Below are 27,562 nucleotides of genomic sequence, written 5' to 3' on the forward strand. Positions count from 1 at the left end.
CTGAAGAATATTAAAGGAGCTTGACATTCTATTTTAAAGGTCAACAAATAACTGTCAGTGGTTCTACCCATAAAGCAAATGGTATCAGAGACAAGGCACAGATTTGTCTCTTGCTCCTGTTGTAGTGTAACACAACATGCCATGAAATAATGAACTTTAAAGTGGTGTATTGGTTTGCATATACTGTGGATTAACCCATAATACACATTGCAGCAAAATAAACCTTTCCACAACATCAGACAAGAATGGTGATGGGTTATAGTTATACTTGCCTGCCATTCAATGATACCATTACTGCAGTGTTTCCATTTCACTTTACCTTGACCTAATCAAATATCACCTTCATAAATTAAAACTATACTTTATCTGGTAATAAAATTGCATGATACTAATGGATCAAACCTCTATTTAATAATGTGATTTTATAGGGTCAGATGTCAATGTCCCACAGACAATATTTTTAACCAATATTTTAGCATTTACATTTTTAAATTCAATGAACCTACAAGAGACAAAGGTTAATTAATCCATTTCCGGTTTTAAACAAATAACTCTCTAGAAAGATTGTGCTAATTATCCACTTGCAAAGCTGAATTATACATAAGGTAAAATCCCATTTCCCCCATCAAGCCAGAGTACATGGGTTGTGCATAGGGGAGGTGATGGCAGTCCTTGCATCACGTGGACCCATTCAGTAGCTGCTACCATGCTCTCAAAGCTACAATAGTCCCCGTGGCCAGTGGCCAGCAGTGAGTGTCAGAAATTACAGGTAAAGCTGCATAGTTGCATATCCATTGTCCTCCTCTCTTCTCTTACTCTGATGATTTTTCCAGCTATTGTAACCAATCCTGTCTTGCCCCAGGTAGCCCTGAGCCTCAGCCTGTGTGAGCAGTGGTGCAAGAAATTAATTGGGGCTGGTAGCACACACACAGGGATCACTAGAAAATTACCTTTTTAAAAAAAATTAAAGTTGAGACTCTCACAGTCACATGACTCCAGAAAATGGGGCTTTAAGACAAACATCATCTATCACAAGACTCACAATAAAATCCCAAGAGTTGGTATCACTTCTGCAACAGACCCAGGGGTGAAGCTTCTCTCCTTGGATTCACTAAACCTTCTTAAGCACCCACCAGGCCTCTTGGCTACTCTAGCCACTAATAGGGTTCCCCAGAGACTTTCTTGCAATGTTCCCTTTTCAAGCAGCTTTTCCTTTCTTCTAGGCCCTGTTTTCAAAGTAAAAATTTCCTCGTTCAGGCTTTTCCATCCTAGGGCCAGACTCTTGGAGCTTCCCTTCTCCCTTCACGACCAGAGAGATGTTGCTTCACTCTCCTGCCTTCTAAAATGGCTCCTGGCACTAGGTCCACCCTCAAAATTATTTATTTGGTTGAGGTGAACGGACTCAGCTGTCAGTCTCTGACAGTTCCCAGTGCTGCAGCAGCTCATCTCCCAGGTGGCCAGAGCAGAGGCAGTAGTGGTCCTTTAAGGGCATATTAGAATATTTCTAATCCACTCATCACTAAGATATCTACGCACTCGTCCTTTTGGTCACCCTCATCTTACAAACTATTCCTCCATGCAATTCAAAAAAAGGAGAACCCCTTGAAATACATATGTGCCATATAGGGGCAGGGAGTGTCTAAATTCCCTACACATGCTCCTGGCATCTTGTCTCCCATGTGCATCCAAATTGCACCACTTCCACTTTCCAAATGGCCCCCCGCATGTCACTTAAGGAGCTTTATTTATGTGAAAAGTACAGGATCTAAATTAAACATCTAACAAATATTCCCCCAAGTAAAATTCCTTACCCATCCTAGTTACAGGATCATTACTAGATATGGCTGCACTATTCACAGCAACAATTTATTTGATTAATTATCTATGAACAGATTTAAAGCATTATATTTTTGTTTGTTATTTGAAACAACCTTTCCCCATCTTGAATGCTACAGGTACATTAGTCTGTCAAATTTAGCCTTTTGTAATCTATGAAATTGATTTCTTTATAGATTCTCAGTCTTTTTCAATTGCCAGTTTATCAAAATTTCTTCTCTCTTCTTTTTCTGTGTAGCTTTCAGATATATGTGACTTTTAAACATACAAAATTATTTTCTTGTGATTGTTTAATAATATTCCCTCCTCAATAATTTAATCTTTTTAAGGCATCTATGGAAGGTTAGTATCTATCTCCACAACCCTGCAGTAAAGAAGGGTAATTCCCTCCAATACCACTCTGTGCGGCGAGTCCCCAAACCTCCCACTTCACCATTCTTTTTCAGGAACCCCTCTCAAGAGAAGATGCTAATAAATGATATTTTATCCTTCCTCCAAATGAGAATCATAGAAAAGGTCCCACTGAAATACAGCAGGATGTGTCACTACTCATGTTATGTCCTCATATTAAAAAGAAAAGGTGGTCACATCGCATAATGGATCATAGACATCTGCCCCAATCTGTTAGCAGGTTAAAATTTCATATGGTGAAATCAGCAACCATAATAACTTCTGTGTCTACAGGACGGGTTCACATCACATCCCAAATCCCTCTGAGTCAGTAGGTGTTGCATAATCCAGGGGGTCCAAAAAGGTCTCAACTGTATGTGTCAGAAATATTTCCATCACTGAGATATGAAAGTTTGCTATGTGGAGCTCCATCCATACCTTCACACAACATTAAACCTGAGATTTAACCAGTAGATTGGATTTTCAATTTAGAAGAGCAGTCCTGAAACTTTCATTTAAGTAAGATTGCACAGATCCTCTTCCTTTAGGTATATAACTGAGAAACGGAGTATCTGGCTCAATTTATTTAGTCACATGAAGCAATTTAACCAGTATGCAAAAAAGGGGGTTAAAATGGAGCCCATATTATGAAATAGTTACATTATAATTATTGTTACTGAGATAAAATATAGATAATTAATTTGCATATCACAAGAGAAAAATCTACTCCAAAGTATATAAATGAAGCATATAAATATGGTTTGTTATTTTAGAATACATCTGTCTGCATATTTTAGATTACTGTTCCTTATACAGCATTTTGGATCAAGACTAATATTCATTACAAAAATTTTAATAAGACAGTGAAAAAGTATATATGGCATTACTTTATCGACTGTTATTATTGCTATCCATTCCACTTTTTGGAAACCACAGCAAATTAGTCTCTGACCATAGTAATCTTAATTATATCTTGGAATAGATGATGTTGGAAATATATTGAATAAACTCTGTTGGTAAGACTGCCTTTGCCTAATGCAAAAATTAATGCAAAATCTCTATGTTCAGATGCTCATATTATTTAAATTACAAAAAGGCAGGCATCAGAAAAATGGCAATTTTTTGTTGGACAGTCATTTCCATGAAAATTCATTCAGTTGTGAAGAGGGGTCAATGAAATAGAAAGGAAGAAAAACTGCTTGCTGTTCAAATATAAGCATAGGCTATATTGTGTTATTCATGCAATAAGATGCATGGGCTAAATTAAAGAAATGCTTTCAAATGTTCTAAAAGCTGAAAGCTTTCTATATATTTGGAAAAATCCTAGCTGGATTTCAATTATAACCCTTTTCTTTTTAGTTATTTTATTCCAACAAGAAAAAAAGTGATCATTATACTGGAAGACAGCAGTATTCTGCAATGTTAAAGAAAAAAAAGTAAACCATTGCTAATTTTTGGGGACATGGGGCTGATAGGTCAGAATAATGGTGCCAATCTTAGGGCTTGTCTTCACTGCAAAATTAAGTTGTGTTGCCCCTAACTTGAGTCCTATCCACACACAAAAACTCAGAGCTGGAACGTGGTGCTGCTTTTAACTTATGCCGGCTGTCCTGCCAGACGTATAGGTTAAAGTTTGAGAAAGCACATCTCATCAGTTGCTAACGTAACCACTCTGCAGTGTGTACTCAGGCTAACTCTGCTTGAGAGCCTCTAGTCCTCCAGCACCCTTCCACAATTTCCCCCATGAGCCCAGAAAGGATAGACAAGTTCCCCCACAGTCACTGGGAAACAATTCATAGAACGGCTCAGCTTAAAGCAGCAAAAAGAAACATGGGATCTACTGCCCAAAAGTCAGTGCCACACATGAGGGCAGTGCCAGTGTGGACACAGAAGTTTGGATGTGGTTTTTCACGGTGGCTCCTCTCACTTGAGGCAGGCTACCTCAAGAGGAGTAATTTCAGTGTACAAAACTTAACTTAATTCTGCAGTGAAGACATACCCGGAGAGGTAAAATTTCACCGTGTGACCCTGGTTAAAAGATGTGAGCTTAAGGGATGTCAAAAATGACAAGGTCCAGACTTTCTTCCTTAACTGTCAGAATACAGCTGGAAACTGGCCCAAGCTTAAACCAGGAGACCCAGTCCTGATAAAAGTGGATGAGGAAAAATATTGTAGAACACCTGTTGTTACCGGATGTAGTGCACCTCAACACATAAACATAGACTCATAAGGCTGAAAGGGACCTCAGGAGAGCATTAGGACCAGCCTCCTGTACTGAGGCAGAACCAAGTAAATCTAGACCATCTCTGACAGGTGTTTTTCCAACCTGTTCTGAAAAACCTCCAATGATGGGGATTCCACAACCTCCTTTGGAAGCCTATTCCAATACGTAATTACCACTATAGTTAGAACATTTTTCCTAATAGCTAACCCTTACTGCAGATTAAGCCCATCTTCTTGTCCTACCTTCAGTGGACATGGGAAACAATTGAACATCATCCTCTTTATAAAAGCCCTTTACATATTTGAATACTGTTATCAGGTGCCCTCCCCCCCAGTCTTCTTTTCAAAAGACTAAATATGCCCACTTTTTTTAGCCTTTCCTCATAGGTCAGGTTTTCTAAACCTTTTACCATTTTTGTTGCTGTCCTTGGAACTATCTCCAATTATCCACCTTTCCTAATTCTGATACCCAGAGTTAGACACAATACTCCAGCTGAGGCTTCATCAGTGCTGAGCAGAGTGGGACAATTACTTCCTGTGTCTTACCTACAATACTCCTGCTAACACCCCTGATTATTAGCCTTTCTCACAACTGCCTCACATTGTTGAATCATATTCAATTTGAGATCCACTATAACCCCCAGATTCTTTTCAGCTGTACTACCACTTAGTCAGTTATTCCCCATTTTGAAGTTGTGCATTTGATTTTTCCTTTCTAAATGCAGTATTTTGCACTTGTCTTTATTGAATTTCATGAAGTCTGATGAACAAGAGAAGTGTGGGACTGGAAATCAATGAACCAAAACTGGTGTGTTGAAAATTAGGCCCAATTCCTTGGCAAAATAAAGAAGAGATGGGCTATTCCACCCATCACTCCCTTTTGGGATCCTCAAGAAGAGACTTTGGAGGGTGAAAATTATCAGAGCGAGGGAAGCATGAAAGCTGACTGATTGAAAGACGAACGAAGGGGAAGGAGCAGGCTTTACCATCATGGCTGCCATCCTCATAATCCTTTGGTACTCCAAAATTCAGCAGGACATGACTGATACTGAGAGATATCTTGATCAGACTGGACTATGGAGAGGAACCCTGATGACATCAGCACCTCTGTTGGCTCCAGCTAACTCCCAAACATTACCTGGGATGTGAGACTTTGTCCTCTTCCCCATGTGTCCTATTCTTTCTCCACCTTATTTCTCTTACCTATCTCTCTCCCTTTTTCTTCTGTCTAATAAGAGTCTGGCTCAGCTTGCCAGCTCTGCTATTTTGCAACTCTGCTATTAGCCTGTGACCAGAAAGAGGCAGCTAAAAGCAATGCCCTGAACAGCTCCATGTTGGTATAAGTTTGCCAGGTGTTGGGGTGGCTGATAAAACCATGTGCTGTGCCTTTGTTTTTCAAGCAGTGAGGTTCAAGTGAGAATCAATGCCAGACACAGAAGGTGCATAGTCTATATTTGTATAAGGAGCGGAAGAATATTGTAACGCGAGGGTAGCATAGCGACAAGGCTAGGCCTGAGTTAGCATAAGTAATAACGGCTAGGCCTGAGTTGGCATAAGTAACAATAGCTAGGCCCAAAATGACCCAGACATAACTTCGGGATGAAAGCAGAAGCAGGCTGACCGCAGAAACAGTTTAAGCCAGCTAAGAGCTAGCTACAGCAGTAAACAAGTGACTGCAGCTTATAATGGATTGGTCCCTAGCTAACTGCCAATAGAAAAGAGAATAACAAGTGTTAAGGCCCCATCCCCAAGGGGATTGAAATGTAGCCAATAAGCTTATTGCTAGGATTGGAGGAAAGGGTATTTTAGGACCCCTCCAGGTGCACTCTGCCCTGAGACTCTCCATGGAGAGCCTCCGTTGAGGCACTAGCGGATGCCTAGGGTGGGCCAGTTTCCTGGTTGCAACTTGCTTCATAGGGCAAAGCATGGGTCTCCTTGCCCTCATGCTGGTAAGCACCTGGATCCCTGAATTGTACTCCTAACAGCTTAGCAGCAGCCCAAAATCTGTAACTTAAGTGCTGCGTGAATAAACTGCTGTTTGGGCACTTCCTGTCCGCCTGTCTCTTCACCACTGAGATCTAAAAATAAGAACTCTCCGCCTCTGGAGAGCACAATTTGCTGTCCCTTTCTTTCTCATTTTGTGTCGTTTTCTTGTTTCACTTTCTAGGAACTGGGATAAGACTTTAACAACAGTGAAAACAACAGCTCCAGCCCATCTCAACTAACTTCCTTTTGCCCCCCAAAAATGGACAGTTATCTTTAATACCATCAAAGAGACTGTCAGACAAGGGAGTTTCTTTCCAAAAACTCTCTCCAGCTAAAGGAAAAGGGAACTTGGGATGTTGTTAAAATGAAACTCTTATTTAATACTTTACATTCAAATGTTTTTACTGTCTTTCCTTATTTTCCTATATCTTTAATAAAAGTTTTAAAAGAATTTGTATAGTGTGTTTGCCATTGTATTAAACAGGCTGAGGTCTCTGTACACTAAACCCCAAACTTTGTTTAAAATTGTTTTATGTTGGACAGTTTCAGGGTCATGTTAACACCTTTGACTCTTTTGGCTCATTCTTTCCTTTAAATTAATACAATAGAGCCCTACAGGAGCCTGACAGGTGATGAAAGTTAATGGGATGCTTTTTATTGATGTAACCCATGCCTGCTTGGTGTGGCACTCTGTCCCCCTCTAGTGGTGGCTAGGCCAGGTAAAAATTCATAAGCCTGCTACAGCCTTGGCTAAAAGAGATGTGTCATTTAGCTCTTGCGTTAAGCGCCAGAGGTCCCAGGTTTGATTCCAGCCACTGCCACCTGGGGTCTGTTAGCATTACAAGTGGGTGTTCATCTGGGATATCAACTGGGAAGTCTCTAAAGCTTGGCACATGCTTCCTCAGCTAGTGAAGGTTAACCCATGCCTACTTGGTGAGGCCCTCTACTGGTAGTTAGAATAGCTAAAGATTGATGCGCTTGCTATAGCCTTGGCTAAGAGAAAGGTGTGTTTTAGCTCGTGCATTAAGTTCCAAAGGTCCCATGTTTGATCCTGGCCCTTGACTTCAATGGAGTTTGGATGAGTCCATATAGTAGTGTTTTTAGCTGTATAAAAAGGGAGAAAATCTCTCTTATTTCTCCAAATTACCTCCTCCTCTCATCCAATTCAGCATTACAGCAAAGGGCACAGAGATTCCTAAACAGGAATCATTAATTGCAAACACAGGTTGCTCAAAGGGCCTGAAAATCTTCTACATCAATAATCTAACATTAGTCAACACACACACACACACACACACACACACAAACCTCTAAAGAGACAAACAGTTGAACATTCAGCCCAAGGCAGAACGGATGTCGATAACATGATAAAATACACTACAAGGAATCTTTAAAAGAAAGAAAGAAAGAAAGAAAGAATCTCTTTCTAAATGTTCAAGTATTACCAAGCTGCAACTAAATTAAACTGTTGAAATAATTTTAAATCTACAGAATTACAAAGGCCCTGATTCAGGAAACTATCTCTATCCACAACTGCAGTTAATTACATGCTTAACATTAAGCACAGACTTAAAATTAAGCATGGGTTTAAATACTTTCCTCAATAGGGGTGAAGCTAAGCATGTGCTTGGATGATTTTCTGAGTCAGGACCAAAAACTGAAAAATATTGCTATACAGTAGCAATGCTACAGCAGAGGCAGCTAATGTGTTCCTATCATATATTTCTCATGTGATTTTAATGAAGATGCAGATTTGTTAACTTTTTTGTACTTATTTATATGATAAACAATATAAAATGATATCAGTGTTTTCATGCAATTATGTAAATAGTCAAAAAGTTACCATTGGGGTAGATCTGACATACACACCATTTATATATCTGTTTATTGAGCATTGATGAAAAACAGTCCATCTGAAACATTTCCAGCAACCATTTTTTATCCTGAATGCTCGACATACAAACATGATGCCACTGTTCAGACATATAGGAAATTTCATTTTAATATAATTTAAGGTTTAACAAAGCTAATCATTTTTGATTTTTCCATAATTAAGTTTACAAAAATAATGTTACATTTATAAAATAAATCAACATATCCCAATAAATTACAGTAGTGTTTTCCTTATTTGAAAAAATGTAATGTACTGTATAAAATAGATAACATTCTTTAGTAAGATAAAATACTACAGTATATGTTTTTATCCAGTATATTCTGGCAGTCTGTGAAACATTCTATTTTACATTCTCTGTTTAAAATACAGTGTAAGAACCAAACACATTAAGCTGTGCTTGCCATCAATTATAAAGGCATTTACAAGGTGTACCTGGGAAAATTATAGAATGAACCCAAACAGGATGAGACCGCAGTCATGAATTTAAGTCAGTAGAACCAAACCTGGACTTTGCCATGGACTTCAATGGGAGTACGGATAGATATTGTCACTTATATGGGAGTTGCATGCGCTCAGCACCTATCAGCTCCTAAATGCTACCTCATAGTTTCAAAAAAGACTCAGTCCCATACGTGTACAAGGGACACAACGCTGCTTCCATTGAAATTACTAGCAAATCTCCTATTAGCATCAATGGGAGTAGGACAAGACCATCAAGAAGTGAATCATATCATGAAGGGGATGAGAAAGGAGACATTATTGCTCCGCAGAGCAATGTAATATATACTTATCTGTAAAAAATACAAAATAACCAATAAAAAGGAAAACACTGTTTAAAAAGCAAAAGACGAACATTAAGAGGTACTGTACACAGATTTAACTACAAACACAACTACTGCAGGATACCCTAAAGGAAGACACACACCGTTGGTGCTATGTGAATTCTCACTAAAGCATTCTGAGTTTACAAGTCAGCACTCAAACTTTTTCTAATTGTTTTACATTGTTTTGTGGCTTTATATTTGCAAAAAAGGATTAAAACCTCTTACAGGTTACCACTTGACATATACCACTTTAAGAGTCAGGGAGTTAGCTGCTCCCTGATGGTTGTATGAACTTATGATGCTATAATAAACCAAGATATTTTAGACCAGGTCACATCTCTTTGTTGAATCTATGACTCCAATGTTTTATTTCATTAAAATAACCCAACAGACTACATTATTTGGCACTTTTTAACAGCTTTTGGGGAGAAAGTTGCCATTAAAGGGAAAATCATTGCTCTTATGAACAACCAGACTGTGTGAAGTAGCAATTTTCTTGTGATGTCAATAATTCATGAATGAAAGCATAGCAAGAAAACCTCTCTCCCTGAGTCAGTAAATAGATCATCATAGCAAATTCCAGCTGTGAGCAAACACAGTGTGTGTGCATGATCAAAGTCATTCCCTATATCCATGTTTCATTTTTAGCACACATCTGCACATTGCGAGTTCTCTCAGTTTACCATATTACCATATTATGAACTGATAGTTAAACATGACAGCTATCATTCAACACATTTAACTCTTGTGTTAAAGTCATACTTCAAAATCATGGTATCCCCACATTAAGATTTTTTTTTGTAATGAACCAGACCCTTCTATCCATTAAGCATTTTCTCTCTAAATGTAATACATCTGTTTTATTTAACAACCTACTCTTTTATTATTTATGAACTCTTGGCTTGTGTTAACCCACGTTTTAAGTTCTACCATTCATAGCTAAACAAGCACAATTAGTTCCAAGTGACATTTCAATGAAGGAATTACTTACAGATCTAAAATAAACAATATTAAGATGACAACTACAAATGGGAAATAAAAATGAACCTGTTGAGCTCAATGATCCAAAGGCATTAGCAAAATATACATATGCTGTAAGATTATCAGTATCCACAAATGTACGTTAAATTCATCATTCATAATAGTGTACCTTGTTTTCTGAGTTTTGAAACTGAACAATTATAAGACGAGCCCTCTGTACTTTCTTGGGTCAAGGGATGGGCTAATTTGCTATCCTGAGGTCTCCAATGTCCAGATGTCCTAACAATTTATACAGTGCATGTAAAAGAAAACAAAACAAAAACAACAAAAAACAAAAACAAAAATTATCACAATTGTTTTTGTTTCAAAATTGATTGCTGTGTAATGACTGTAGTCTGGTTTGTAGACATTTTGTATTCTTGTCCAGAGCCTTGCGGAGGGGAAGGTAATGGAGTTTCTGGGGTTGCTGAAAAAGAATTAAGGGGAAGTGATGTGTTATTAGGTTCTTGACCAATCTAAATGCATATTTATGATATACATACTACTGTACCTGCATTAGCCACTAGAGATAAATATTCATTTTTAAATATCAAAAGCCCCACATATTGTTCACTTTGAAAAATTAACATTTGTAACTCATTTTAATATCAAAACTGTGTCATTTATTTTAAATTAAACTCAAACCAGAATACATTGCTTAGGAGGTTGTTTCTGTGTGCTTTTTTTTTTTTAAGTGTGTGACTATTTAAATCCCAGAAATTATGATGAAAGAATTGTACATGATTTTTAACAAGCCACCATTTTAATAAATTTGCCAGTTAACTAAACATAAAAGTCAGATGGTATGATAGAATGGTAATATGCAAATGCTTACAGATCTGTTCTGTATGTACAGGAGCAGACATTGAACTTATGATAATAGTTTGGCCAGTTAATGGATCCTGAGCTAAATGAGGATGTACTGGATGATGAAGATGACTGGCATCATTAGACGTACCTGCAAAAATGACAAGAGCACATATCAATTCAAATGAATATGTTGCTACTAGTGATTTACACAGCAATAATTACATTTCCTTAGAGCAAATATTTTGATTGGCAATTTGAATAATTGCCTTTTGAGTATTCATTAAACAATTTAACAAGACTTCAACCATAATAAGTATGATATGTGTTTTCACTGCTTGCATTATCAATGGATTTCATCCTTACAATATTTATAAGAATTCCCCCATCTGTCTCTTTGGGGAATTGTCTGAGCGGGTACTCAGCTATGGTGAGGGCATACAGTACATCTTGGAGATGGGGGGACATGCTATTATGGGTAGGCATGCTATCATGACTTTAACCTATCTTTATGCTTTCTCATTCCTGGGCCAACTTGGTATTGATCCAGTCCCATGGAGTAGAACTGAGCAGCCTGGGACAGGAGAGGGGTGTATTTTTTCCAAAGTGCTTAACAAGTTCATGACATGGAATATCATAGAAAAAGAATGACACACTTACCCCCCAGTAACATTTCCTGAAGCAAACTGTCAATTTTAACCATTCCAAATAATTTGACCAACTGTATTTGCTCAATCATTTGCCAAGTGATGCTCTGAAGCGTAGGCAGTAGAAGCAGAAGTTCTCCAAACCTCCCCCTGGAGTCATATTGACGGTCATTAATGTAATCCTCTAAACTGATCTGGACTTGGAACCGCATGTTCTTAATCTTTAATGGGTCACTCAATCCCTTTGCATCTTGAAAAATGAAAAAAAAATACTTCAAGTCAAAGCATATTCTTGTAGTGAAAAATTCTTTGTTCAAATATATAAAATGTTAATGAAATGTTACATCACCAAGGGTGAATTTCAGCGTATTCATACAGTAACTCTGAAAGACCTTTTGGAAAATGTACCTGGATCAAAAAACACAATTGCTTTCAAGCAAGCATACTCATTGTCATCTATCTGAATTTCCTGGAACGGTCGAACTAGCTCATCTAGAATCCGGTTTGCCACCCGGCTGATCTCGACTTCAGAACTGTTGCGATGGATGATGCAATTGTTACCTTGAGGAGAAAAAACACCAGCATATGGATTGATGTTACCCAAAGGTTTAAATTTATAGAACCAAGTGAACCAAACTTTCAAAAGCTGTTTTTAATTTTTCATAGTTAGATTTTTGCATGTTGAATTTTTCATATAGTAACTTCCCTCCCTGCAAAACTAAGTTTCTTTACAAGGGAAGTATATGTACAAAATACAGTCCTGATTCTATAATTACTTAGGCATATAAGTATTCCCTTATGTGTAAAGTTACTGATTACTGAGTCTACAGGATCGAGGCCTATTTGTATGCACAAACTGAGGAGCTATCCAATTAACCATCTAACTGTACATTTTGGGCCCACCAATCCATTTTGATGCATTAGATTTGGAACAGGCAATAATTCTTATGGAAAATTCTGTGTGCTGGTTTAGAGGCTAGAAAGACGCCACTTTGAAAATGTGGTCCTTAAAATTATTTTAATTCATTGTAAAAATATAAAGTTCCCATAATTTATTTGGTGCTTCTGTCAGGGACAACTAGATGTTCCTTGCAAGAAGGCCAAAGTACCATATAGGTTGCAGGCACAGATGGAGGCCACTGGTGGGTTATGACATGGGCCAATGGTGCCAAATAGGATACCAAAGTAAGTAGGTCAGTTTGGCAAGGATTACCTATGTGAGTTTAAGTTTATGGTGACAGTAGAACTGCAGCCATTTTAGTTTGTAAGGGACTGTCCATCTGTTTTGCTGAAAGCTGGCATATGATAATATAGTAGGTGTGCCATAAGTACAGTGTTTAGGTATGCTATCAGTGCTGTGTTTAGAGTCAGGGGAGTTCATTGTACTGCCTGTGCTGAGGCAGTTGCCCCAGGTAAACGATGGCTCTGATTACATGGTTGTTAGTGAACTACAACATGGTTATTATTAACTAAAACAAAATAAATGTTTACCTAAAAGTAAAATGTCCTTATACATCATGGACCGTTTTGCTGCTCCAAGCAACAGGTGTTCCCCAGCATGTGCTCTTAGCAGGGCAACCTTAAAAAGAGGAAACCCCAGAAAATAAAGTAATGAATTATAACATCAAAATAAATATGTGACTATCTGCTGAGTCAGCTACAGCACACATCAGAGTGCTGTTGCTTGCAGTTATAGCACTCAGTCTACTAGAAGTAATTTTTAAGGTACATGGTGCCATTTTATAACAATAGTTTAGTATTTCAATGTAGTTGAGTTAAACTGTGTAACTTTGTCACTGTTATCAGTTAGCAATATGTACAACCTGCATTTTGAACACAATATGATTTTGCAAATAGTTTATCACTGAATACATTTATGGGCACTTCATAGTTCCCACTTCCTTTACATAAAGCTAGTTCTTGGATTTTAAGTCAACATAGAAGGAACCTGTGGCAGGAAGGCTATCATGACTCATTATGGTGAATTTTGTAATATCCAGTACAGTGTTTTGCTCAGCCTGATCCAAGAAAACATAAAGGCACTCGAGATGGCTCTGTCCCCCACATGGACATGTTTTTTATTTTTGGCTTAGAACAATTTTCCCAGTGCCATACCAGGCCCACCTACTAGCATTCAGAGGACAGTGAGTAACTGGGTAATTCAACTAATTTTGCTAAAAATACCTCCCTTCTGATAAATGAAATAAAAAAAAAATCCACCATGTACATAATTGAAAATAAAATGCAGGTAAGCATAACAGAGGTGTACAAACAGGCCTATTTCACTATGAAAATACAGATAATGATATCCTTGCAAACTATATAGAACAAGATCTCTTTATGCTTATTAATAAAAAAGAAACCTGATTCATGCCAGGAAAGCGGTTAAACAATTTGCTCACTGGTTTATCATTTCACATTTTGTATTTACACTCCATTGTTCATAAGCTTAGAAGCTTGGCAATGAAATCTAATTTCCTGAGGATTTTGTTGGTTTCCATTGTGCAAACATGAATTTTTCACTAGTGATTTTTATGCTGGAATTCTCAAAGCCAGTTAAAGGAACTGAGCAACTAAATTAGAAAGTTTTCAGAATCCCAGCATTAATAGAGCTAACACATCTTTTTGTTTACCTTGTTGTTTGTAAACCAGGTTGACTCAGAGGTCAGGAAGAATATGTACAAAATGGGGAAGGTTATTTGATAAGTAAATGCTCGTAGCCAATTACCAAGAGGTTATCATACAAAAGTAGTAACCATCGGTTTTATCATCTTAGTAACAAAGTGTTTCCTTGGAGTTTGAGGAATATTTCTCACTTTATATTCTAAGTATTCTAGGTCAAATTTTGATCATAAAATTATTAGCTAACGACTCTCTAAAGTGTGCTTATATTCTGAAAAGTGTAAAGTTGGCATGCTCTTAGCCAGCAGGTCTGTTCTTTTTCCTGTTCCATCATATCAGCTTAGTTGATGAGAGCAAGCTTCATTGCTTCTTGCTTCTGTGGCCCCTACAATGCCAATACAACTGGGGCTGATTTGATTCCATTCCTCCTTCTATAGTCTCAACGAAATGGTTTACTAATTCCAGCTTGTTACATTTGTGCAAAACCAGTGTCTGCACAGGTGTCACCAAAGCAATAACTTGAAAGGGCATGCTTTGGCCTGCAGCACTTTTATTACTGAAAAGATGCAAGAGGAGGAATGACCCCAGCTTCACTCTCAGATACAAGGCTGAGTTTGCAGTGCTGAGCGAACCCCCTCACGTCTTTTTACTACAAACAGAGAATGTTTAACATTGAAGAGACAGTAAAGAGGAATTCAACAATGACTTTTTATAGTCATTTTCAAAGTAGAACTACAGTTTAAAAGACCAAAATCAGGACACTCCTAGCAGTGAGTTAACTTCCCAACCAGCTGCTTGGTGACAGTAACGTCTATTACAACATGAAGACCTGAGTTTTGAATTCACTTTAGGCATCTCACTCAAAGCTAGCAGATATCTGGCATGGTACCAAGGTGATATTTTGTCCCTAAAGAGAACATAAGCACAGTTTAGAATAAAATTTACATGAGCACATTATAAATGCAATTTTTGATCTTTTATTATTTCTTCAACAGCAAATTATTTTCTATGTGTTGGCATCAATATAGGTTTGATTTCTGCTCAAGACTGTTATATTTCTTGCAAAGATAAGGAACCTGGTTCAAATTAAATAACAAGCCATCTCAACTTTCACAACAGTGATAGATGAATTGAACCAAATGTTCTGAAAGGTTTGAAGGAATTTGGATGGAATTTTTCAACTGTTATGATTAATTTTGGCATGCCTTTAAAGTTTCTGGTTCCAACAGAATATGAAAGTTGCAAAATATTGTTTCTGAAATTTCCATTTTGAGGATTTGCACCTTTTTTCCAACACATGAAGCACAATTCAACCTCTACTCTCTTTTCGTGTGATATGTGAAGATATCCTTTCAAAGCTTTTATTTAGCATGCAGGGCAGAAACGAATTGCTACACAATATTTCTACATGACTATAACAGCAGGAGAAAAATCATAGTTCTCCAGTTTGTTTGTGTTATACCTGATCATCCAAAGGTAGTTCACAGAAGGCTGGAATATATTTAGCCCACTCCACAAGGACCAAGAGCTGCTGCTTCATAGATTCACAGACATCACTAATACTGGCAATCTTCTTAACATTTATGTCAGTACTAGCACCAGGACTCGATACAGGGATCTAGCCACATTGAACAACAACAACAACAAAAAACCAATACACCATGTTAATATTCCATATTTGTTATTATGCTTCCACTGGCTAGAAGTATATTTAAGCAAAACACACAGAAGCAATCATGCACATTATTGGAAAACTCCCTGACAATACAGAGAGGATCAACATGCATGTAAATGATGAACTTTTGTCCCTCATTGTTACTAATATGGTATACTTTACTATGATAGTGGGATTTTTATTATTATCTTTTTACAAGAACTTCTCATTCCAAGAGATGAACATTATTTGTAACGTTTTTAATTAATTTATTTTTTTGCCTTTAAAATGGTTGACATTACCTCACTTTAAAAAGAAAGGGCTGGGAAGGGAACGTAATAAAGTCATAGGCACACAAAGATAAAAAGTATGTATTTGCAGTGAAAAGATAAGTATCATTAACTCTAGAAGATGAAATAGGATTTTTAAATGCCTAAAGGAGAAAGATTTGTAATGATGAGAACTAGGATGGATTGAAGCTGGGGATTTTTCGGAAAATGTACTAATAGGAGTGTATATATGGCCACCTGCAGTGCACAGTATTCTGTGAAACACAGAGAGAGACATTTTTCTGGGCCTGGTACTGGAGAGCTTTTGTATAATTGCTGAGTCAAATTGTGAAATCTTTAATGACTTTCTAAGGAAAGGAAGAATACTAAACTTGCTATTAAGCAACACAGACAATCTAACTGAAGACAAAAGTAGGGCTGAAACTAGGAAAAACTTTTAATTTAGACCGATGTCATCCATCATGCTAGAAAAACCTGTACAAGAACCAGACAACTAAGTTTCAAACCACAGAGTCTCCTGCTACTCTCCCTTTTTGGAGGTTAGGGGCAGTCTGATTTGACTATCAAGGAGGGAGTAAAGGATTTGGGTCTCTAACTACCAAAATCCCATGGTGAAATCCCACTCTATTGCAGAGCTCACCAGGAGTTGGGTTTATGAGCTAAGGCTCGGTGCTTCCACAGAACTTTGTATCCTGAAATATAGTAAACCTCAAAATGACTAAGGTGTCGTGACAGATAACTAAAGTTATAAGGAATAGATTTTATATGTTAATTTTGGTAAACTTTGATTTCACCGTACATACACAAACCAATGAAAAATATTTCTATCAATAATAATCAGAATGTACAGACAGACAACATAAGAAAAAATCTGCTTGAGAACTTATTAGGGTTTGATTTAAGGATATTTACTTTGTATATTTTGACATGTCATGTTTACCATTTGTGTTTTAACAGTTATAAAGCTTTAACATTTTGAACCTCAATATCTATTATCATTAAATAATTATTGTAAGAACCCCCTAATATCTGACTCCCTCCATAATTTCCTTCAACTGTAAATCAATAAAAATGTAAAGAACGCTGGAAGTAAACATCAATATTCCATTACAATTATTTTGAAAAAATGAATTCTGTCAAGCCTATAGATAACCAACTGCCTATGCGCTCCCAGTCTGATGCTGTAGCTAAGAGGGTGACTACAATCCTTGGATGCATTATTGGTGGAATATCAATTCAGAGTAGGAAAGTAGTGTAACCTCTGTATATGGCCTTAGTGAGATCATTGCTGGAATACTGAGTCTAGTTCTGGCGTCCTCGCTTCAAAAAGAATGTTGAAAAATTGGCAAGGGTTCAGAAAAGAGCCACAAGAAGGTTTCAAAGTCTGGAAAACCAGCTTTATAATGAGAGATTTAAGAAATTAAATCTATTTTGTTTGTCCAAGAGAAGGTTAAGAGGTGTTTTAATCACAGTCTACAAATGCATAAATGAGGAAGAGACTTCCAGCAGAAGATGATTCTTTAATCTAGCAGAAAAAGGCATAACAAGACCCAATGGTTAGAGGCTGAAGCTAGAAAATTCAGACTAGAAATAAGGGACAAATTTTTAAGTGAGGATAACTAACCATCAAAATTACTTATTTAGGGACATGGTACATTCTCCATCACTCTCCAAGACTGGATGTCTTTCTAAATGATATGCTAAAAATGGAAAATCATGCTGACAAGGTGAGCATTATCTTGTGGTACTGTGTCCCTGACAGTTTGAGGAAGATGGATGCTACTCAACCTCACTCCTACCTGGTCCTGGCATGTCCTTTCCACAATGATGCAGACAAGTTCAAAGAGTTACTAAGGAAAACAGCTTATTTGTAGATTATAAGGTCAGAATGGAACATTCTGATCATCTAGTCTGATCTCTTGCGTAACACAGGCCAGGGGATTTCACCCAGTAACTCCTCTGTCAAGTTCTTAAAATACTGGGTAGTTGAGAAGCTAGGATGACAGCTAAAATTTAGCCCAAACAGAAAGTTACCCATTAATTAAATTGATATAATTGGAAATCTGTCACAGATAGAGATGGGCATGAGCTGGAAAGTTTGGATCCAAACTTTCCAAAGCAAAGGGTATTTGGATTTAGGGCTTTTGTTCAGGACATTTTGGAGACAGAGCACCCATGAGATTTGGGTTAAATCAAAATGAGAACCCGGTGTATGGGGTTGTTTAGATAGCTGCTTCAAGCCTATCTGTAACTGTTCAGTCAGCATCTACCAAAGAATGAGATGGGCATTATCCTTAAATATTTATCTTTGTTTACTTGTTTATCTGCCTATGTATTTTTAAAGGGCCCATCACTGCGGCCTCTGAACTAGAGCTTGAGGTGAAATATTATTTTATTATTTGTAAAATTGAGTTTGAAATATGAAATATGAATTAATTTGTACAATATGAAAATGATAAGGCCTCAAGTCTGGATAAAAGTTACTTAAAGCCTACCATTCTAAAAACTAATAAGGGAGGCTTGACAAAACCTTCGCTGGGATTATTTAGCTGAGGTTGGTCCTGCTTTGAGCAGGGGGTTGGACTAGATGACCTCCTGAGGTCCCTTCCATCTCTATGATTCTATGAAATGCAAATACTTTTGAGAGGCTTCTTCATTGACTCTACAGCTGAAGTACAAAGTGGCCTGTTAGTACCAGCCTCGTGGCATTAAGTAGCTAATCTCTTTCTCTCATTTAAGTGAGAAAAAAACGAAGGATCCAAGACATTTTACAGCTTATGTGTGTTTCTTAGAGACAGTTCCATCACAGAAAAGGAGATGATTACAAAACTTTTGGGGATGTATCACTCAGTATAAAAGAACCAGCATGAAATCATGAAAAGAAATGAAATGAAGATGGCAGCAGTTACATTCCAAGTAAGTTACTAAGAGGTAAGTGAGTGTGAAATCGATTATGATGATGTATCTGAGTTCCAGGAAAGCCATGGATACTGTTCTACTCAGCAACTGATTAGATAAAAAAGAAACCAGAGGAAAATGAAGTTCATATCAGACAAAGAGAGTTCAAAAGCAGAATGTGAATAGGTTCAGCATTTGGATCCCTTTTGTTAACATTATTAGGGTTTATAAAATCCTAACGTTAAGACTGGGATTTTCAAAGGAGCCTAACTAAGGGAGTTAGGCACCCATTGACATTTATTGGATGTCAGACATTTATCTCCCTTAAGCTCTACTGAAAATCCCAGCCTCAAGGACCAGATAGATGCCACTAACTGCTTGAGACAGTACTTCATTTGAAAGTAAGGGGATCGTAAAGCAATATTAAGGAAGAAAACTAGGACATATTGTACCTAACATGAATTTTCTTAAGTGACCTTCTTTACCGGCTTTGCCATCAAAAATAGATGTTCTTTATTATTGATTTTTACATTAGAAAGAAGCAGTGGGATGCATTTTTGGAAGCAGATAGAACATTTGTAGTCTCAATAAATGTGCTTTATACAATGAGAAGTAGGAAATATTTAACTATAAAAAAAAAACTAAAAAGGGTGTTAAGTAACTTCATGGTGGATCACTATACCTGCCGAGAAAGCGCCTCAGCTTGTGACAATGTGTTAATAGAGGGAATGTTGCTGCCGTCAAATGTGCTCCTTCTTGTACTTATCCTGTCCCGTTCATTTTGTACAGCTAGAAAAGAATAATCATGTCATTATTTGCTTGTAGGCAGTGTTGTTGAACATAATTTCAGAGGGTTGTTATATAACGACATGAATCACAAGGTATGACATCCAGGGAGGACCTTGAAGTTTCAGCTCTGAGAGAGTCATGAGAAAGGATAACAAGAGATTTGTACCTTTCTTATTCATGTAATACTGCTAACACTAAAATTATTCATTTCTAATTGTTGTTAGACACAGCATTTTTATGATTGGCTTTATTACAGTAGATTTGCATACTTTCTGCTTTGAACTGAACAACAGTCTGCAATTTGATTGGCTTGTCTCTCCTCCCTCCTTAATTAATGAAGTCTGATGATATAGAGAACCCAGTTCTGTTGAGTTAGGTCAAGGGGTACAGAACAATCACTGCCAGGATGTCTTGAGCTATAGAAATTCTGGTACCTCTGCTCATGCTTTCCTGTGAGAAACACTGAAACAAGAATGAATAATGAACTTAATCCATTTGTAAGGTAATTTTGAGCCTGTAATATTGGGCTCCTCCTCAAGGACGTTCAATTCCTGCCAGTTTATAGAACATTAACTAAGCAAAAAAATTCTAAGCAGGTGGGTTTTGTCTCATGAGGCCCAGGAAAGATGGCATAAAGGGCATTGGATGAGGAACCTTAATGAGCACAGACAGGGCTTATTAAGTAACGAGGGCTTACTTTTTAATTCAGGAAGGAAAAGGATAAATAAAACTATCAATCAGATTTCTTAAAGCCTCGATCATGTCCAAGGATAACCAAGAAGAGAACAAGAACTGTGCTGAGCAACATCTTTCTTTATTGCACAAGGAATCTCATCATCTTTTAAGAACAGCAGTTTTATTTCCCATGATGTGTTTGTTGTTTTGAGGGGGAAAATCTGCATTACATTGGTTCAGTCACAGCATGAAGGGCTTCAGTAAAATATTCTCTCCCTACATTGCACAGTATCCTGTAGTTTATATAAAGAATTAACGTACTTTATTCCAGAGGTACACTAGTTTTTTTGCCAAGGACATTTACTGATGGGCCTCTTATTAATGTCATAATAAGAAATGTCATGCAGTGATAAGCCCTAAGTGCTAAATGAAACAAGAAATATGACATTTCTTTTTAATTGGAGAAACACATAGCCCATTCACTTAGTATCTCTAAAAGTAGGGTCCTAAATACAAAATTAATTAAAATAATATCAACACTGAATGGAACCAGAAGATGCAAGACACTGTTATCCTTCCCGATTGTCACATATGAAAGTTAGATTTTTGGCATGCCGCCTGTTAGCTGACCATAGCAATGCCAGAACTCCCTGCCTCAGTTTCCTTCCCCAAGGTAGGTCTCCTCAGGTGTCCCCACACCAGTCTGTGTTGGAGGTTTGGCTCTCCAGCTAAGTCACAAATAAATATAACCCCTTCAAAGTTGCAAAAGTCCATAGTAAAATGTCCTAGACAAACCAAAAAGGTTCCTCTGCTCTTCAGGGCTTCTCTTTAGCCTATTCTCTGGGCCCTGTTCTCAGCCCCTTTCTAAGTTACCTTTGAATCTTTCCTCACTCCAGTATAGAGCACTCAGCCATCCCAGGCTGGTTCCTTTGGAGTACCCTGCCTACTGCCGACTGGCTCTGGGTTTTCCACACATATAATTCCACACAGATAATTCAACATTTTTCTTACAAGGATCCTGCAGTGTTTTCAAAGCATTACTGATTTTAATGGTCTGAATGCTAGAGGCCAAGTTCTGCTCCATTATACCAGTGTAAATGCAGAGCAACTCCACAGATTTAATGGAGTTATTTTAGATTTATGAGTGTAATTTAGAGCAGAATTTGGCCATATGACTGCAAGAAGAAAATACATTTTAATCCCCCCCTAATCTTACCATTAGCAAAGCCAAAGTACATATAAGACCACAGTCTTATAAATAAGCCAGTCTTACCCTAATAAGCTACTTGCAGAAGCACACTGTAAACCTACTTCTCTACGTTACGTAAGTTACGTAGAGTCATACTGTAAACTGGCCTAATGATGGCTAAAAAAACAGGCTGTAAAACAGTTTCACCACAACAAAAAAAGTCTTGTAATGTGGGAACCACAAAAGGCTCCATTTTTAGATGCTTATTTGAACATGCAGAGAATCCCAAGCAAGCCATGTATTCTTTTGTCCCCACATGATGATCCCTCCACAAACATGACCTGAGATAGGCTCTCCCATGGCACTCCAAACTAGTATGTTTTCCTTGCTAGTATTGTCTTCTTGCAGTGGCCAGCTACCCTCACTATTCACCTCTCCATCTTGGAGACTGCCACATGGGGTCACTATACCCCATCAGATCCTGGATTATCTGTTAGGGACAATCCTACACTCCCACTACACAGGAGAGTAGCTCAGAACTACTCGCTGCTGCTGCTGCTGCTGCCAGTACTTTATTATCTGGCTGACTCAGTAAAAGCACAGAAAATGCTGCCAACCCACCTGAGAAAATGAGTCACAAAGAGCTTCTGTCAACCCCTGGACCACACTGGGTGGACTCAGAACCCATAATTAATATCACATGACTTATATGAGCAAGAAGAAGCAACCAACTTTGAAATGTAAAAAAGTAATGTGAAAATGTGCAGCAACATTTTATCTCTTATTCAATAGCCAGGGATGTGTCTTTAATAATTGCAAAAATTTGTTGTCACCTTAATTAATTCAAAACCAGATGACTTCACTCATACGCACACATGCCTTTTTCTGATTTATGCATCCTCAACCTTTAAACTAAAAGGAGTTAGCAGATTAACACTGAAAATGATTACTAGAGATAGTCACTCCAAAACCCTGGACACAAATTTCATATCTCTATAACAAGTAGAGCCAAAATTCCAAATCTGAACATTCCTGAATTTATAGGTTCCAAATTCAGGTCTGAATTCAGATTTTCACAGCATCTGAAGTGTTGGGACTTGGAGGCAGGATTCATATGCTACGGAGATAAATTCAAGCTGCAAACTCAGTTTGAACCTGTAAATTTACTACAGGCACAAAATACTATAGGCACTTATTAATTTCAAATATTAAATGAAGTATATAAAAGTAAAATCACTTTTCCTTTGTGAAGGCACTATAATGAACTATTCATTGAGTTATTCTAATGTTACATTCTTTTAGTTTCATGCTAAGTTTTAACACTCATTCAGATTAAGTGTTTATTTTTCTTTGTATGTCAAGTAATAAATCAATCTATTACCTTCTTTTTTCATTCCTGCTCGAAAACACTTTTTTAAACGACAGTATCTGCATTGATTCCTCTTGTCCTTGTCAACAATACATTGTCGGTTGAATCTATCGGAGACAAGAAAGGGTAAATATATTAGAGCATTAATAAAACACAGCCCTGATTAGCAAGAGGGAGAACAATTAATGTGGGCTGTCAAAACAATGTCTAAAACTATCAGACTTCACCAATCTTTTTTCTTTAGTTCAGCCTTGAAAAATGTTTTCCACCTGTTCATCTGGCAAAAATAATTTCTTGTAATGGGCAAGATATCATTAGTTTTTTCATCATCACAGCAAATATTTTGTGCCTGGGCATAAGCTTATAAATAATGGTATTTAATAGTCAATATTTGGTTTAAATTTTAAAAACCCCATAATTTATGCCAGAAGCCTTAGGATACAAGATGTGGGTAAAAAGGGCATGGACCAGATGATAAGATATAAGATAGGATAGTAAGAATAGTAGAGATCTCTATACCCTAGAGAGGGGTTCTAGGCAGCCTTATTAAGGATGGCAAAAGAGAGAAAAGAGAGTGCCAGAGGGAAGTGGATAGCAAAGATTTCGCAGCCCTTTAAAGAGAACAGTGGGGAACTATCACTAAAAAGGGATCTCAAAGATGATGAGGGGCCTGGAAGCAAATATATCTTTGAGTCTGATGGTCCCCAACACAGGAAAAAAGATTCTTGGAAAGCAGTATTTGAAGAATAAGAACCAAGCTGCTCTTATTCGCAAATTAACACTGAGTTTTTGGTCCCAGAATTTCAAAAGATTGAGACTGCTGGAAGGTGTATTTCAACTACATACTGTGCACGTGACCACCCAGGTGGAGGTCATGGAATGTCTCCCTATTAGTCTATATCAGATTTTGGCACACCACAAGGGAAAGGTACAGTAGGAGTAGAGGAACAGTAGAACAACATTTCCAGCATCACAAAGCTCCTTACAAATAATTTGTCTCTTGTATATTCTTCAGATCATGGTTTATGAGTCTTAAGCACTTTTTTAGAAACTGCTTTTCATCACAGAAAAACAAATGTTTAGTGAGAAATCTTAAAAATATTGCTTATCACAAACCTAATGAACACATTTTTTTTTAGTAAATTCTCTGTATGTTCACAAACAAAGATGGTGAGCCAGTTCCTCAGCTTATATAAATGACTTTGATATATCTAGCCCAATGTAATCCATCTGAGTGGACTGTCCTGGTGTCTTTCACCTGGTACTGGTAACTGAAACAGTCAGTACCAAAAAGCAATAGTGATAAAACCTGCCTCTAGTGGAGAATCAAGGTAGGTGACTCTAAAGGATACTATCTTAAATGTAGAAGAGTTCCAGAGGGGTAGCTGTGTTAGTCTGTATACAGCAAAAACAATGAGAGTTCTGTAGCACTTTAAAGACTAACAAATTTAATTTCATCAGGCATAAGCTTTCATGAGCTTCAGCTCACTTCCTCAGATACAGCTGAGGAAGTGGGCTGAAGCTAACGAAAGCTTGTGCCTAATGAAATTAAATTTGTTAGTCTTTAAAGTGCTACAGAACTCTCATTGTTTTTAACTTAAATGTGATTATCTTAATGGTTATTATATACCTTGTGATATTTATTATTCTTTGTCTACATATTATTTAAATGTAACAAATAGATTCTTAACAATAAGTGTGATTTTCCCCATGAAAGACAGGTAAACATTAATTTTTAATTTATTGTCTTTGACAGGGGTGTGTATGTTAGGTATAGACAATTCTTTTCAGTGATCTGTAGGAAAGTGACTTTTTTCCTATTTACATTAACAAACCAACAATCATGTTTTGTCCACTGTAATGTTTATTCTGTTTGAAAAAGAAAGAAAATGTATACATTAGATCTGAAAGTGATTTGCCACTAGTTTAAGGAATTAAGTTCCCCAAACTGAACATTTCAAATACCTGCAGCTATAGACATGACTCTTCCGAATGCTGCGTCTAAAGAAGCCCTTGCACCCGTCACAACTGGAGGCACCATAATGTTTGCCGGTTGCTCGGTCTCCACATATTGCACAAAGACCACTGACTCCATTGTCTGCAGTGTTCATGCTGAGTGGTTCTGCTGAAGAACTGTCTGATGAGGGACAAGAACAACATATGTAGTTATGGTTAAAACCTTACACGAATACAACACCAGGACTAATTTACATTCACATGGAGATATAACTGGCCTTTTCTCTTTTAATTAGCACTTACTGTTTAAAAATCATACAAAGACAGCATGTCTAATTGTATCAGGTTGTTATTCTAATGAACACTTTCAAACCCATCATGTCTGATTATCAGAATTTATGATGCCCATAACAAGAAATACTTTTTGTCCAAACTGTTTCCAATTCACAGAAGTGGCTTGAAAGTTAAAGTGTACGTGAAATGCCTAACTTTCTATTTGTGTATAACTATTTAAATATCCTTGCTAACAGAAATCATTAAGAGGGACATTGGTACAAAACAACATTTTCCAGTCAGCTGGTAAAACATCCATAATAATTCATATGACATGACAATAGTTGGCTACCATCATTGCTTTCCTGCAAAGAATCTAAGGTGTTATTGGCATAGGTTAAAAAAAAAAAAGTTCTGAATTAAATTTAATGAAAAAATTAGTGGAGAGGGCTGTCATAGTGTTATTTCTATGCATGAAGAATTTTATGCAAGGTTAACGTAGACATTTTTTGCAGGCGTGCCACCTGACTTTGACTAACAATTTGGGACAGCTGAATATCACAAATAGAGAACTTGAAGATGTTCACTTGAATTCAGAATGGCCATATATGGTTTTACCACATTCATTCTCCTTTTATTCACTATTTGTTTGTGAGAAGGTTTTTGTTCAGATGAATGTTTGCAGAATTGCTGTTCTTTGTATATGTGTGTAGTCATATAAAAAGAAGATTCTCCTGTCTACATTTTCAGTCATCTAGTCAAGAAGCAGAAACATTGTGATGTGACATAGATATCCAATCATATATCATGAACAGTTACAGAATTGTTTATAAACAACCCATAGGCTAAATATTGTTTAGCAAATTGTTATTATTAATGATTTATAATGTGGCAGCATCAACAGACTCCAATTGAGACTGAGACCCCGCTGTGCTAGATACTGCACATACATCTAGTAAAATATAGATCCTGTCTAAACAAACACATAGCCAAGTGTAAAAGAAAGGAAGCATTATTATTTTCATTTTATGGACAGGTAATTGAGGCATAAGGAGATTAAGAGTGGAACGGTGCGGAGGATGGAAGTTATAGTTTGCAAAGGATTTCAGGATTTCAGAATCTGTCTTTGCTTTGAATTGGAATGAAAAACAAAAATTTCAAAATTCTCTGAAAAGCAAAAATTTTTTAAAAACCATTTTTGGCCAATCAAAACATTTATTTTAGATCAAATCAAAATTGTTCATATCAATTTTGACTTTCGGTTTTGCATTATAATAAACAATAAATTTTAATATAATAAATAATGCACAATTTTGAAAAATCTAAATGAAGTCATTTCAAAATGACAAATAGCATAAGAACATAAGAACGGCTATACTTGGTCAGACCAATGGTCCAAAAAATTGGAATGTTTATTCCAAAAATATTGATGTTTCAACATTGTCTGAACATTTTCCCCCTCTGGTTCTTTTCTGAAATGAAATTCCAGTAAAATCAACTCAGTTTTGTGAAGCATTTCAATGATGACAGAAGTGCATATGCCAACAGTATGTGTTTCTGGTGAAGCTTCTCTGACCAGCTGTGATTAAGGCACTTGCTCAAGATCACAGAGGAAATACATAACAGAACTTCAAACTGAAACCAGATCTCCGGAATCCCCATCAGTGCATTAACCATAAGATCATCCTTCTCTTAGACTGATTCTTACAGTTACTTAAGATAAGCTCATAAATGAGCTGCAATCAAAGTAAGACTACGTTTAATAAATAAATAAATAAATGAAAATTTGTCAACTAATCATTTTCATTGAATAATTCAACCATCTGCATTACCAATATTAACTTCCCTAACTTTCCTCAGAGTTATTTTAAGCAAAAATAACTAATTACTAAGGAAATCCCCCTTCTCAAAACAAGTCAGTGGCAAAACCATCTAAAGTTCAAGTAACCATTTTTAAAGCCTCATAATCACTTAAGACAGTAGAAGAGGAAATTTTTCTTTCACAACAAACATTCTTTTTTCTTCTTCTGGGCAGAATCAATTAAATTAAATCTACATTTCTCTTCACTGGTGTGGCTGCAAAGTAACTTCAGAAATCAAAACAAACGTTTCAAGACACACCTAAACAGGCTCACATAAACTCTATTTTGTATATTGTGAGATATTGCAGAATGAACATTTTCACATCAAAGAAGTTATATGGAACAAAATACAAGTACA

The 27,562-nt window shown here is 36.9% G+C and overlaps 1 protein-coding gene across 2 annotated transcripts in view; it reads right to left on the reverse strand.

The window, feature by feature from the left end:
• Window positions 1–8,293: 8,293 nt before the first annotated feature.
• HNF4G (hepatocyte nuclear factor 4 gamma) overlaps window positions 8,294–27,562 on the reverse strand; it is a 72,581-nt gene continuing 53,312 nt past the window's right edge. For both annotated transcript variants that reach the window (XM_067553589.1, XM_067553590.1), the window contains exons 2-10: window positions 25,079–25,250; window positions 23,126–23,220; window positions 19,774–19,880; window positions 15,712–15,867; window positions 13,119–13,206; window positions 12,036–12,188; window positions 11,641–11,877; window positions 11,009–11,131; window positions 8,294–10,600 (exon numbers count right to left, since the gene is read on the reverse strand). In XM_067553589.1, the coding sequence (XP_067409690.1) occupies window positions 10,482–10,600; window positions 11,009–11,131; window positions 11,641–11,877; window positions 12,036–12,188; window positions 13,119–13,206; window positions 15,712–15,867; window positions 19,774–19,880; window positions 23,126–23,220; window positions 25,079–25,250 (1,250 nt within the window). In that variant the 3' untranslated portion in view covers window positions 8,294–10,481. The remainder of the gene's footprint in view (window positions 10,601–11,008; window positions 11,132–11,640; window positions 11,878–12,035; window positions 12,189–13,118; window positions 13,207–15,711; window positions 15,868–19,773; window positions 19,881–23,125; window positions 23,221–25,078; window positions 25,251–27,562) is intronic.

This window comes from Emydura macquarii, unplaced genomic scaffold, assembly GCF_026122565.2.
Source record: "Emydura macquarii macquarii isolate MOO-44397 ecotype Brisbane River unplaced genomic scaffold, CSIRO-AGI_Emac_v2 contig_1477, whole genome shotgun sequence".
Taxonomy (NCBI): domain Eukaryota; kingdom Metazoa; phylum Chordata; order Testudines; family Chelidae; genus Emydura; species Emydura macquarii.